The following is a 14,483-nucleotide window of genomic DNA, read 5'->3' as shown; positions in this document are numbered from 1 at the left end:
AAACCAAAATATTATAAAGACTTTCACTTGGAAGCACAAATAAAGTTAAGACACTAAAGAGAACCATGGTTGTTCTTCCAACACATCAGAAAACCAGAGAATAGTTTATAATGCCTTATTTGTTCAGAGATCATTTCCAAAAATGCTCTATAAAACTGTCATTCTGACTGCTGTCTCAGAGGGCTTTTGAATACAGACTAGAAGAAGGTTCTGGGTTCCAATCCCAACTCTAACACTGAGAAGCTGAGTGATATCTAGTTAGTGACTCAGCCTCTCTAACTCTATCTCTCTATACAAAGAGGTTATTATTAGTACCTACCTCATTGGTCTGAGGATTCAATGACAGTATTCAATAATCTTGGATATTATTTGACATAAAATATTACAAGATCCAAATAAGACTAAAAATTCTTTAGGACCACATAAACAGAAGTTTTACAAGGCTAAAACTTGATATAATGACACTCTCTAAATATACTATTCTACTTCTGAAACACATGCGAGATGAAAAAAGCTGAAAGTTTCTAACGGATGTTGACTAATCCCTCAGAAACAACAACAAAAAAAACCCTGCAGTATGTGAAAATTTACTGCTTAAAAATACAGTGTCACAAAGTATTATAAATTAAAGCTGGGGGTATGGATTTAAGTTGTGTGTTTCTCTATAGCATCATTACATTTTGATTTACCCTAATTTTTCCAAAGAGTTTAGATAACCAAAAATGTAGTATTAGAAGCTGACAGTGGCACGGGAGCAAAGATAGGTGAAATACCTTAGTTCTTTGCCACCCACTGAGTAGGGATGATCACTCAAAGAAATGATACTACTCTGTGAAGCCTTCAAAGTAGACCTCTTATGATGCTACACTGCCCTCAAATATCAAAAGAGCAACATGAAGGTCACCTTGATCCTGGCTCCACCGGGGTGGTTTAACTGTATTTGGTAAGGATTGCATTAGAGCCAAGGTTGAACTAAATATGCTCCCTAGAATTTAAACAGGTTAACAGCCACTAAAACCAAAAATAAAGAGGTGGTACCTTAGGTTATTTCTGCTGGGCTAATCATTTCAGCCCACAGGATTCTAACATACCTGTTCTCCTTTACCACCCCTTCATCGAAGGGGTCTGTCTAGTCTCTCTTGAAAAAAAAATCTTCACTACACTATTGGACTATTACACTAGTACGTACTATTATCTGACACAGCTACCCATTTCAAAATTACAACTATCTATTTCTTATATTCATTAGATTCTCAGAAATTTAGCCCATACTGCTCATATAGTAAACAAAAAAAAAAGTACCCCCTTAAAATCCATCTAAATGTATATTACAGTGCTATTCTTACTCATTTCCTCTGTTCTATTCTTTCTCTTCTAATTCTAAGATGCTGAGACTAAGAACAAAATATTCTCATGTACTAAGTAAATATACAGTCTGTGCGTAAGTGATGCATGAATATGTCTAAAAAGTCCTAAAAGATTATTCAAGGAGTACGTCAATCTAAGGAAAAAAATATTTAATCAAAAGTACTGCACAAATACTGACAAGCGATTTGCATTAAATTAGAATCTGAATAGGCTAGCCCTTGAGTTTCAAAACCATACCTTTCCTTAAGAAATTCAGCTGTCTTAAAGACTGTAGTTTTTGAACATTACTTAATGACAAACTAATGTCTTGGAACCTGAAAGCCATTAAATAGTAAAGAAATCCAAGCCAGTTCCATAGTCTGTACAAGTTCTTCAGGGAAAAAAGAACAGATGACTTACATGATTCTTCGCCTGTTTCCTCTGCTCTATGAAGCAGAGTCAAATCAAGATAGAACATGGGCCTTAGGAGCCAGGTGATTCTTTGCTCTGGTCCTGACTACATCAAGTTAGGAAAGTCAACAGATCTGTGCATCATGTTTTCCCACCTACAAAAACAGCGACAATACCATATACCCTCTATCTCCTTACAGGAATGTTTTGAGGATTAATAATAAAATGAAGCCTAAAATGACAATAAAGTGCTTAGCAATCATTTCCAGAGGGAGTGTGGGGAGAGGACACAAAAGAATACTGCATTTTCTACTACTTTTCTGAAACACTAAATAACAGCCAAATTCAACCTAATTCTTTTAACCTGCAGTTGTACCAAGCAATCCTGTCCCTCTGTTGGAAAGGGATGGGGGAGAGAGGAGGGCAAAGATAAACTCCTTTCCATGTACTGGTCTATTTTTACACTTAAGGCACAGGAGAAAGTTGGTAGTAAGACTACTAGGAGTATGGGATCTGACACTTTTATCTGTGGTGCCTGCGGGAAAAGGAGAGGTTCCCTTGTATCCTAGCAAGCAAACTTCTACTTATTAATAAATAACAGTGATATAATACCAATTTTAAATTACAGACCGATATAAGTAAATAAATAAATAAAGGACCAATAGTTAACTAGCCTTAAATTTCTACAAAGCTTCAGTACTACCCTAGCCACGTATAATAAAAGAGTTCTAATATTTAATATAAAGAAAATCTATTAACTAAAAAGAACTCAAACTTCCAAAAAAAGTACACCCAGAATTACAACGTATACTATGAAAGCATTTTTGCCTTACAAAGAGATTGATACAGAATTCCTTTCACATTTTAGCTGTTAGTGCATATCCTAAGGATATGCAGGGAAAAAAGCCTTAGAAAATCAAAAACACTGCAGACAGGTGTTAGGCTAACACTGTCAAATGAAGATAATTCAGAAAAGAAATACAGCATCTCTGAAATTATATTAAGTCAACTGAAGAGGATTCTGCTTTCAGAACTCTGACAACTCCTCAGCAACATATATTTTTTCTGTTTGAGAAGTTCTGAATTCAAGTTTAGTACTCATATTCTTAAACCACTCAGGCTGTAGTTCAAGAAAAATAACTTTGCTTTCTGCTTCACAAAAGTAAACAGAATAACTGTAAAACACTTTTACTAGCTTGAAAACCAAGTCAGCTAAGGCACAGGAGTTTTTCTCAAACACACACATAGCTACTTGTATCAGTTCACTGGAGTGCTGCCTTCGCCTTGTAATTCTCCCTGCAGGGGCATAAAAATACAAGTAATGTATATGTGTATTTGTGCACTTGCGGCATGTACCATTTTAAAGCATCTTAAATGATTACCAATACTTTTAGGCCAGTAGAGTTTTTCCCTCCTGCCATGTCTTAGAAAAAGTCTCCCTGCACCTTAAAAATAGATGAAGTGAGGCAGGTGAAAAGAAATCCAGCAAATAAAATGGCCACCAGAGCAGTGGACTCCCGTCCGTAATTGTCATTCCTCATAACATACAATAGGATTTACAGCTAGAATTACCACTTTCGTTTTATAGATAGAAGGGGAAATTCTGACCAAAAGGTGCAATGTGTTCAAGCTCACTTGGCAAGTCAGTAGCCACAGGAAGTATTAGAACACAGGTCTCCTAGTGATCCCAGTCCATTGTTCTATCCATGGATAAAACTATGAACGGGACAATAAGGGTGAAAAAAAGAAAATTTCTTAGAATAAAGAGCTATCCAAATAAATACTTTTGTGTGTCTAAATACATCTAAAAGAGGTTACACGGATGGATCAAAAAAATTTTAATAACCAAAAAATATTTATAGTCAATAAGCAATAGTGTCATAGGTAATTTACAACTATAACATCAAAGATACCACCTAAGTGAAATGACTATATCACAGATTAGTTCAGTAATGGCTTACAATGCTGTAGATGCTTTATGTTGTTTTGTTAAACAAGTATGTACTTCATTGAACTTGCACACTTACCTTAGAGCAGGTAACACAAAACACTTAGCATTTCAAATAGCCTTGCAAAGTGCCACCTCCCCACAGATCTAGGATAAAATAATTTATGCTAGGCAATAATGACCACAGATTTCATATATCTCCAAGTCTATATACTTCCTCATGAGCAGACTAGCAAAAAAAAAAAAAATTAATGGATCATTCTTTTCAAATTTACAAATGAATATTTTAAAACATTTAAAATAAACAACATCGAATTGAAGTTTATGCTTACAACAGAAAATAATTCTAAAATTAAAATTTTACCTCTAAAAATTAAAAACTGAAATTTCTAAATACGTACATACTCCCCCAAAATACATCCTTAATCAAAAGAAATTCATGGTAAATTCATGGTATCTGATACAGTGCCATTCATCTGGTATGTACAAATTCTCAAATAAAATGCACTACAACTCAAAGAAAATTAACTGAGCTGAGTACTCAAAACCTATTCTTTTCGAATTTGCAAAGGCAAATAAAAACGCTAAGAGTATAAAGAGCACCAATAAAGACTGTGAACTTGTATCTCAAAAGCTACTGTACATCTTATTTTTTAGGTAATACCATACTACTGAAATAAAAAACAGGAAACATAATTCTATTTAGTCTGATATCAGGCCCTATTACAAAATGTTATAAATATGTAATTCACTGTAATGTTAATTGGCACTGTCCCAAGAAAGCAGTTATTGTTCTATACTTACTAATGTCACATGATTAATGTCATAATGTTTCAGTCAGTTGACTGTATTTTCCATATTAAGAGGCACAAAATACACTTATTTTTTTTAATGCTTTACTTTCAATAGTACTTTTTTTTTTTCAAAGACTAAATCATATCACCGTAGCAGAAACCTCACAAACTATTTCCTTCTCAGTCCTTTCTAAAATACCAGCTTGAGTCACACCTTGCCACCAGGACTGCGCCTGTTCAGTTTTGATCTCTCTGGTGTTACTGCCTCATTGCAACTGACTTCAGTAGAACCAGTGATTAACAGTACAATTTTCACTAACGTGACATGGAATACAACTTGAGTTGCATTCTCCAGTGTAACCTAGCAATGTCGAACAACATGTCCACTTATCTGCACACATTTGTAGAAATTTTTGTGGCAGAAGTTACATAATACAGATAAATTGCAAAATTAAAGACATGTCACCACATTCCTAGTCCCTCCTTAACTGAGATACAACTAAGAAAACTGTTTCTCCTGCCACTCTGGTTTCTATGAAAGTGGCTTCAAAGCAAGGGAACCACAGAAGTTTGGGACAGCATTTCGCTGCTTTAGCCATGATGAATATTTCTCTAAACCTACATTTCAAAACACACAAACCAACCAACCCCCCAAAATGGTGCAAAAAGGCCCTCTCAAAGTTTAGAAGTCACATCGAACCAACATTAAGAAATAAGAGAAAAATATTCAAACTCACCTTTATTTCCTTGCCCTTTAGGTCTCTGCGCAGCAAGACGGAAGGTGTGATAATGAGAAGAAAAAAGAGAGAGAAAGTGTGTTAATCAAAGACATTATCAAAGACAAGTTATTTTCAACAATCCGCGTAGGAGGAAAACCCACCACATCCTCCATAGCCTCCAATTTCCCAACCACCCCCGGTCTTTAAACCTCCCACCCGCCACTCAAAACCCGTCTCCCAGACCTCGCCTGGTCTCAGCCCCACGTCGGCCGCCCTCAGATGTGCCCTAAGGCCCCCTAGGAGCGGTCCTTCCCCCACCCACCGCGGCCCCGCGGCCTCCCGCCTCGGCCGCAGGCTCGGGGGCAGGGCGCACGCCCCGGCCCGGGCGGCAAGACCGCAGCAACTTGAGCCCAGAGCACCGTTATGGGGCCGGCAGCGGCGGCGACGGGGAGGAGCCCGAGCCCCACGCGAGGGTGGAGCTCCGGGGCTCGGGCCTTCGCCGAGCCTGAGGCCTCTGCTCCCTCACCTGATCCACGCTAGTGGCTGACATTCTTCACCGCAACCCGAGAGCTGCTGCTGCTGCCGCCGCCGCCGCCGCCGCCGCCGCCGCCGCCTGGGCCTCTCCCCGTGCACTCACAGCAGTTGGCTGCCGCCCTCGGCCGAGTGACTGATCCAGCCGCCGCCGCTGCCGCCGCTCGCCGAGAAGCCAGAAAGACGGCCTCGCGCTCGGGGGTCCGTGGAGGGGGCCCTTCTGCTCGGCGTGCAGGCTGCTCTTCCCCCTCTCGCTCTCCGCTCCTCGGGTCCACAATGGCGGACAGACTCCCTAGTCTCACTTCCGCTCCGAGCCTCCCTGACCTTCCGCTCTCCACTCTGACGTCCCTGCTCACCTCGCTCTTCCTCCCCCACCCACCCGCCCGCTACCGACCTTGGCTCCGCCTGCGCGTCGCCACGTCACCGGAGACGGGGACCGCGGGTCGGCCCCTGGACGCATGCGCCGGGGAGGCAGTGCGCCTGTGCGGCCGCGAGCGCCACCTTCCAGGGTCGCTTCTGCGGCTTCTTTTGGTCGGGCTCGCATGCTGCGGGGCGCGCGGCGGGCGGCTGTAGCGGGAAGCCGGCCGGAATGGGAAGCCAGCGCACTCTGGGCAGGAAGTGCGGCTGCCAGGGATTGCGGAGCCGGGCCGGAGGCGCAGGGCCGGCGGCGCCCTCCTTATGACGGAGAGGACGTTGGTGGGTTGCAGCGTCGCAGCCACCGCCGCACCGCCCCGGGTGCGCGAGCAGCGGTGGCAGGGCCTCCGCCAGAGCCTCCTGAGGCCATCCACGGCCACGTGGGCGGCTGGGTGAGTCAACCACCCTCGGGACAGAGTTGCTGGGCCTTCCGCAAGAGTTCGCACGTGCAGCGAAAGTGGCCAGGTCAGAGCTCTGGGCACTAACACTTAAAAGCAAATAGGAGGTGCGCCGGCAAGGGTTGGTTCTCACCAAAACCCAGGCACGTGCTCAGAATAACTCACAATGCTTCCCTAACCTCTGGAGTCAAATTTACCACCCAATTCCTACACTTGTGTTCCCCTCCCCTAATGTTAAGTTGATTTTGTCGAAGAAGTTACCTCGGCAAAGGTACGCATAGTTATGCGAAGCTTTTCAGTCGAAAAGTTAATTTCAAAAGAAACTGGTAAAGTGACTCTTTTGCAAATTGGCAAAACGAAAGTAGCCGATTTGCAAGATTTTGAAACTTATGTTGAAATAATGTCTTTGCAATAAAGACAAAGATTTCTTGCCTAACAGATATAATGCGGACTCTAAAAAAAGAAATAATTTAGATTAGTAAATTCTTTCTTTATTTAAACGCCGTCAAGTAAGTGATAATTGAGAAAGTATGAAATTGTTGAATGATAGGATTCATTTTGTGTTTTACACTACGACGTATTTTAGAAGCACTGAGAAACAGAACTGGAACTTATCTTGAGAGTTTACTGCTTCTTGTAAATCACCAAGAGGCATTTTTCATATCAGGTCAGCTTCCCATGCTCTCTTATTTTGCCACAGGTCCCAGGGACTCAGGTGGAATTTCAGCTCAGGTTGATCACTCTTGCCACTTCCCAAGACTTCTCCCACCCAATTACTCTTCTCAATCTGCGGTGTACCCATTCTTCATTCCCATACAGAACTTTATGGCGTGCAAGAGTTTGCTGCTACATGCTATGAGGGGGGAAAGAATATACAAGAGGAAGCTTGTGAAATCTTACAGGCCTTGTCCTTAATTATCTTTGTTGAAAACAATGGCTTTGGAATCCAACCCACTGGAGTTTGAATTCTCACTGGGCTAGAATTAGTTGCATAACCTTGGGAAAGTTACTGAAACTTTCAAAGACTTAGTTTCCTAATAAATAAAGTAAGGTCAGATATGTACAATTCCTGGCAAAGAGTGAGCTTCCAACAAGCATGGCCAGTTTCAGATTCCTTTGCTAAACAATTACCAGAATGGTGGGAATAGCTTATGTTCATTGAGTGAATGTTCATTTATGTCAGGCACTGTAATTATTTAAATTACAGTTCTGTTGCAAAAACTAGCACACAGTAGGTTAAGAAACAGAATAACACAGCTAGTCACTGGGAGCCAGGATTTGAACACAGGCAGTCTGGCTCCAGAGCTTGTGCTCTAGCCACCATAAAATACCGCCTAATGACATGATGTTGCGTGAGCTTTCTGTTCTCTTTCTGCTCTTCAACAGTCTCCTTCCTTGCTTATTGTGCTTCCTAGCACTGAGGTCTGAACTTGCAGAATGGAGTGGTAACTACCATGAAATATAAGCCCATTTAATTTAGTATTAAATATTATTGTTTGAAGTACTTCAAGGGACTACCTTAAATCATCTCTTCCAGAAGTATGCAGATGAAATTTTCAAAAATTTTTGGAAAATGCTGCTCTAGAGTTTAGATTCTAGACAAAATTTGACTTTTCTACAGGGCTACCAGTATATATCAGGCTCTTGGTAAACAAAACACTATTCAAAGCTTGGAAAGGAGTGGGTAGGTTAGGGTTCAGCCCCCATTTACCCGTCGGCCATCCCGGTGCCTTATCCAGTAGACTTCTACTTCTCTATAACTCTAAGCGATGGCCCTGCATTTCTGCATGACTTTTTCTATCAGTTCAAATTAGGTTCAGCTGCAGGTGACATCAAGTCCCAAATAATAAGAACTTAAGCTAGAGGTCTGTTTTTGTCATATATATATACGTATATATATATACGTATATATATATATACACACACACACACACACACGCATATGTATGTGTGTAAATATATGTATATATATGTATGTGTGTATATATACATATGTGTGTGTGTGTGTATACATATAAATCTGGACATTGTCAGTCCAGGGCTTGGGCTGTTGTCACAGTGTTAGGTATCCAGACTCCTAGCCTGTTGGTCCACCGTCCTCACAATAACACTGTGATCCAAGATGGCTGCTCAACTTCCAGGCATCATATATTCCTACCAACAGAAAGCAAGGTGAAGAAAAGCATGTCTCTCTCCTTCATGGACATTTTGAGAAATTGCATTTCCTACTTCTGTCTACCTCCTACTATCTAGAACAGTCTTATGAAAACACCTAGTTGAAGGAAACTTGGAAAACATTCTGGGTAGCCATGTGTCAGAGAGTTTACTACCAAGGAAGAAGGGGATGGTAGGTCATGGGAGATAACTAGTTAATACCAAACTGTGTGCATAATTACCCAGATTGACTTCCTTGGCTCGTACTAGAGTGTTGATTTGAGGGTTACAAATAAATTTTAACTGAGTAGGCATTTGCAAGTACAGAAACACAAGAATAATAAGAATCAATTGTATTTAAAGTGACAAGTATAGGGGTGCCTGGGTGGCTCAGTCGGTTAAGCATCTACCTCTTTATTTCAGCTCAGGTCATGATCTCACAGTTAGGAGATTGAACCCTGTGTCAGGCTCTGCACTGACAGCACGGAGCTTGTTTGGGATTCTCTCTCTCTCTCTCTCTTTCAAAATAAATAAACTATATATATATATATATATATATACATATATATATATATATATACACACATATATATACAAATAAATAAACTTATAAACAAATAAACATATATATATAAACAAATAAAGTGACAAGTATAGTGATTGACACAGTGTAAATAATAATTAAGAGTTCCTTTCCCTTGCAGGTACATACTATGATATTGACTTGTTAAAATTTTATATGATTACTGTGGTTCTCTAAGTTAAATATATTAAAAAGCAATGTGCAGATTAAATATGTCATACGTAGTTGATTAAAAGTCTTGGTTGAATCATAGAATGTCAGATACAACTTTCTAGCCTATGAGAAAATCAGATTTAGCTTAAATGTTTTAAAATTAGAACATTTTTCCAAAACACAAACAATCCAATTAAAAGATAGCCAGAGGACCAAAATAGACATTTTTCCAAAGGAGATAAAGACATGTCCAACAGACGCATGAAAAGATGCTCGACGTCACTCATCAGGGAAATGCAAATCAAAACCACAATGAGATATCACCTTATACCTGTCAGAAGGGCTAAAATTGAAAAAAGGAGAAATAACTGTTGACAAGGTGTGGAGAAAAAGGAACCCTCATACACTGTTGGTGAGAATATAAATTGGGGTAGCCACTGTGGAAAACAGTATGGAAGTTGCTCAAAAATTTAAAAATAGAACTACCATATGATCCACTACTGGGTTTTTACCCAAAGAAAATGAAGACACTAATTCAAAAAGACATACACACCCCTGTATTTATTTTAACATTATTTAAAATAGCCAAGATATAGAACTAACCTAAGTGTCCATCAATAGATAAATGCATAAAGAAGATGTGATACATACACACAAAAATACATGGGAATATTATGCAATTATTAAAAAGGCTAGATCAGGCCATTTGCAACAACATGGATGGATCTAGAGGGTATAATGCTAAGTGAAATAAGTCAGACTGAGAAACAAATACGTGATTTCACTCATGTGGGATCTGAAAAAAAAAAATGAATAAATGAAAAGAATCAGATCTATAAATACAGAGAACAAACTGGTGGTTGCCAGAGGGGAAGAGGGTAGAAGATGGGCAAAATGGGTGAAGGGGAGTGGTAGATACAGGCTTCCAGTTATGGAATGAACAAGTCAAAGGAATAAAAGGCACAGCATAAGGAATATAGTCAATGATATTGTAGTAGCATTGTGTGATGATAGATGGTAGTTATGCTTGTAGGGATAGTAAGATGTATAAACTTGTTAAATCACTGTGTTGTATACCTGAAACTAATGTAACATTGCACATTAATTATACTTAAAAATTTAAAAAAATAAAACTACAACACTTTTGTCAATACTAAATCCACCATAAGCTCAAAGACTGACTACGTGTTATTAAAAGGGATTTGTACTTCCCGGAATTTCACATAGATATCAAATAAAAGATTTTAAAAGGAAAAAGATTCATTTTTAATGTGAAAATGTTGAAGAATTCCAGTTTTGCTTATAAGTGTTTTTTTAATTGGAAACTTCAAATGGAAAATTTTCATATTTCTGGTAAATCTAACAATTAAATTAGATTTGGATTGAAATGAGTATAAAAGGACAATACTTGTAAATGTCATTCAAAAGTCAGAGTGGTACAGTCAAACTTCTGACTTCGACGCAGGTCATGATCTCATCATCCATGAGTTCGAGCCCACAGCTCTGTGCTAACAGCTCAGAGCCTGGAGCCTGATTTGGATTCTGTGTCTCCCTCTCTCTCTCTGCCCCTCTCCCACTCACTCTGTCTCTCTGTCTCTCAAAAATGAATAAAAAAAAATTTTTTTAATCAGAAATGTAACTGGGTTTTTAAAACAATGAATATGTTAATTAAATCTTGTTTAATAATATTGAGTGTATAAATCTCCTGAAACTGACCAAAGACCTCTTCTTTATAAAAATAATACTGTTTCTTATTGACAAATACTGAATGCTTTCTATGATTGTAGCACATTGTGAGGCATTTTGGGGGAAATGCAAAAAAGACATGAATCTTATACTCAAGAGAGCTTGTCTAGTTACAAAGATAAAATATGCCACAATAATACTTAGTTCAATAGTGATTTACAGTTTGTGATTTACATTCCTTTTTTCTTCTTTTTTTTTTTTTGGAGAGAGAACATGCACATGCGCAAGCAGGGGGAAGGGGTAGAGAGACAGAGAAAATCTCAAGCAGGCTCCACATTCAGCAGGGAGCCCGACCCACAGCTTGATCCCATGACCCTGGGATCATGACCTGATCTGAAACCAACAGTCGGATGCTCATTCAACTGAGCCACCCAGGCACCCCTGTAATTTGCATTCATATGTGGGGCATAACCTCAGTCCTCTGAGGTAGGATAGGTAGTATATAATTCATTTGCAAAAGAAGAAATTTAGACTTAAGTCGTAATAGTAAGTGATAAAATGATTCAGCTGGAATTAGAACATAGTTTTTCAGATGGTTACGCCAGTTTTCTGAACAAGTTTAAGGCGATTTTTTGGAAAGGCCTCTGCTTTTTCCAAAATAATAAAATTCACGAGCTGAGTGCCATTGGAGTATTATGAGAGCAGCAGATGTTAGGAAGTGAGCTTTGAGTGGGTAGCATTTACGTGGACAGTGAAGAGGAAAAATGTAGATGGTGGGAGCATGGAAGCAATAACTCATCACTGGTATAATGGAGAGGTGGAGAACAAGAACCCTGGAATTTGCTGACTTATAGAGAAGTACTGATTCTCTCCAACTGACCTTAATAGGACTCTTGCTCCTTCATCTACCCCACCCCCAATAGTGCAATGGGACTAGACAAGAGAGTTCTCTCCCAGGCCAATGAGATGAGTTACCACTGATTTCAGCCCAGCAGGTTGCATGTGGAAATAAAGTAGCTGCCCCCCCCCCCCCAACTCCAAACCAAAGCGCTCACCTCTCCCTTATGGGTATGGCTGCTCACTGCTCTCAGGCTGCATTTGTGACAGTTTTAGAGAAGAAAAGGATCGGGTTCCTCAGGTATAAGATAGAGTAGGCTCAGTAGGCTACTCAGTAGGTTAAGTGGCTCAGTAGGTTAAGTGTCCAACTCTTGATTTAGACTCAGGTCATGATCTCACAGTCCGTGAGATCGAGCCCCGAGTTGGCCTCTGTGCTGACAGCATGGAGCCTGCTTGGGATTTTCTCCCTCCCTCTATCTCTCTCTCTGCCCTCCCCCACTTGTACCCTCTCTCTCTTAAAATAAACTTTAAAAAAAAAAAAAAGATACAGAGGGGCCGGTGCCGTGACTACATCTATTTCTGCCACTACAGTAGTGACATGGGTAACTGGCAATGGTCCACACACGTAAATACAGAATTACAGACTGCTGATAGCTGAAGGAGGGATGTTTTTTGAACTACTCATCAACACCAGTGGAACTAACGGATTCGAGGGTCACAGTCCCATTCTTTTGTATGAAAGCGCTCAATTTTGTGACCCTCGTTCTTCCAGGCAGGGGCAACTTATAGAATCATGTTTTTATTTCCAAAAGGCTTCTCCGCCTAGTTGTCCTGTCTGGGTTCCTTCAGGGTGCTATAACAAAGTACCACAGCCTGAGTAGTTTATAAGGCACAGAAATTTATTCCTCACAGTTCCAGAGTCTGGGAAGTCAAGATCCAGCCTTCAGTATGGTCATGTTCTAGTGAGGGCCTTCTTTCTGGTACATAGCTGGCACGTTGCTGTGCCCTCACTAGCAGAAGGGGTAAGAGATTTCGGGGGGGGCGGGAGGGAGTATCTTTTACAACAACACTAATCTCTTTCATGAGACCTCTGCCCTCATGACTTAATTTCCTCCCAAAGGCCTCACACTTCCTAACACCATCACATTAGGCGTTAGGATTTCGGCAGATGAGTTTGTGGGGGACGTAAACATTCAGACCATAGCATGCCCGTCTTCACCTGTTAACATTTTTCCATTCTTCAAGATCCAACTGTGAGTTTTCCTATAAGGCCTTTGATGTTATCAGTCAAAATTAATTGCCCCCTCCTCCAAAACCCCAGAGTACCTTGTAAACAACCAACTATCATATCAGTCTGACTCATAACTACGATTAATTGAGTGCCTATTACATGGCTAATGTGTACCAGGTCATTTACATACGTTATGTAATTTAGCCTCACTGTGGTATATCTCCATTTTATACTTGAGACAACTGGCATTTGAAAATATTCTGCTTCTGATTCTGTGTCTCCCTCTCTCTCTGCCCCTTCCCCGTTCATGCTCTGTCTCTCTCTGTCTCAAAAATAAATAAATGTTAAAAAAAAATTAAAAAAAAAAGAAAATACTAAGTAATCTGCTTAAAGTCATTTGGGTAGTCATATGTTGGTTTGTAATGTGCCAGTAAAACATGTTGGTTTGTAACAGTGTAACAAGAACTCCCATGACGAGGTCTTTGGAATGGAGAGCGTCTAGGAAGGCTTCACAAGGTCAAGGAGGCTGTACGGAAGTGGTTAAGAGGGCAGACTCTGGAGTAGGACCTCTGAGTGTGTATCCTGACTTCAGCATTCACTGTAGCCTTGGGCTAATTTCCCTCCATCTCTGCTTAGGTATTGCCTGTGCCTCTTAGGGTTCTTGAAACGATTAAATGAGAGATAATTATGTGCAGTGTTTGGCACTGTCCTGCGAACACAGTAAACATCCAGTAAACATTAGCAATTATCATTATCACCATCTTCTTTATCATCCTCCTCATCATTAAATGTTAAATGTACCAAGCAAGATGTGTGATAAGAGCTCCAGAATTTTACTAACAAAATCTGGGTTCATATCCCAGGAATGCGTCTTCAGAAGGCATGTCTTCAACAGGTGTCTAACACTGTCAATTCCAATTTCTTAATTTCCAAAATGGAGAAAAACATATTAGGGTTGTTTTGAGCATTAAGTGAGAAATCATGTTCAAAAATACTTGGTGAAACTGTTAAGCGTTTTTGCAACAATAGTATTTATTATGAACTGATCTGTAAATATTTTGAGCACTTTATACACTGCTTGCACCACTTAAGTTTTAAAAATTACTAAATCCAAAAGTGTATGGCTAATGATGAAAAGTTGGAGATCTTCACTAATACCTGTTTGTCTTCTCACATAAAGCGATGTTAGTGAGCAGGTGTTAATTCGCTTGTATATGAAATGGTGACCATCTTGCTTAAACTGTGACAATTCAGTTTTGTTTTTGTTTTTGTTTTTA

At 40.0% G+C, this 14,483-nt stretch overlaps 2 protein-coding genes across 6 annotated transcripts in view; one reads left to right on the top strand and one right to left on the bottom strand.

Annotated features, from left to right (window-relative positions):
- Window positions 1-6,085, bottom strand: part of YTHDF3 (YTH N6-methyladenosine RNA binding protein F3) — a 40,507-nt gene extending 34,422 nt beyond the window's left edge. Inside the window, exons 1-3 of one of the 5 annotated variants that reach the window (XM_019421244.2) lie at window positions 5,746-6,085; window positions 5,238-5,262; window positions 1,768-1,913 (exon numbers count right to left, since the gene is read on the bottom strand). In XM_019421244.2, coding sequence (XP_019276789.1) covers window positions 1,768-1,825 — 58 coding nt within the window. In that variant the 5' untranslated portion in view covers window positions 1,826-1,913; window positions 5,238-5,262; window positions 5,746-6,085. Of the gene's footprint in view, window positions 1-1,767; window positions 1,914-3,785; window positions 3,805-5,237; window positions 5,263-5,462; window positions 5,626-5,745 lie in introns of those variants that run through there. The other 4 variants (XM_019421247.2, XM_019421251.2, XM_019421250.2 and 1 more) reach the window with 4 other exon arrangements.
- Window positions 6,086-6,193: 108 nt separating this feature from the next.
- Window positions 6,194-14,483, top strand: part of TTPA (alpha tocopherol transfer protein) — a 60,311-nt gene continuing 52,021 nt past the window's right edge. The window contains exon 1 of the mRNA XM_053896506.1: window positions 6,194-6,556. Coding sequence (XP_053752481.1) covers window positions 6,209-6,556 — 348 coding nt within the window. The 5' untranslated portion in view covers window positions 6,194-6,208. The remainder of the gene's footprint in view (window positions 6,557-14,483) is intronic.

The sequence above is a fragment of the Panthera pardus genome, unplaced genomic scaffold (assembly GCF_024362965.1).
Source record: "Panthera pardus isolate Hobbes unplaced genomic scaffold, ASM2436296v1 HiC_scaffold_7, whole genome shotgun sequence".
Lineage (NCBI taxonomy): Eukaryota > Metazoa > Chordata > Mammalia > Carnivora > Felidae > Panthera > Panthera pardus.
The sequence above is the reverse complement of the archived record's forward strand: the minus strand, read 5'-3'. Positions and strand labels throughout refer to the sequence as shown.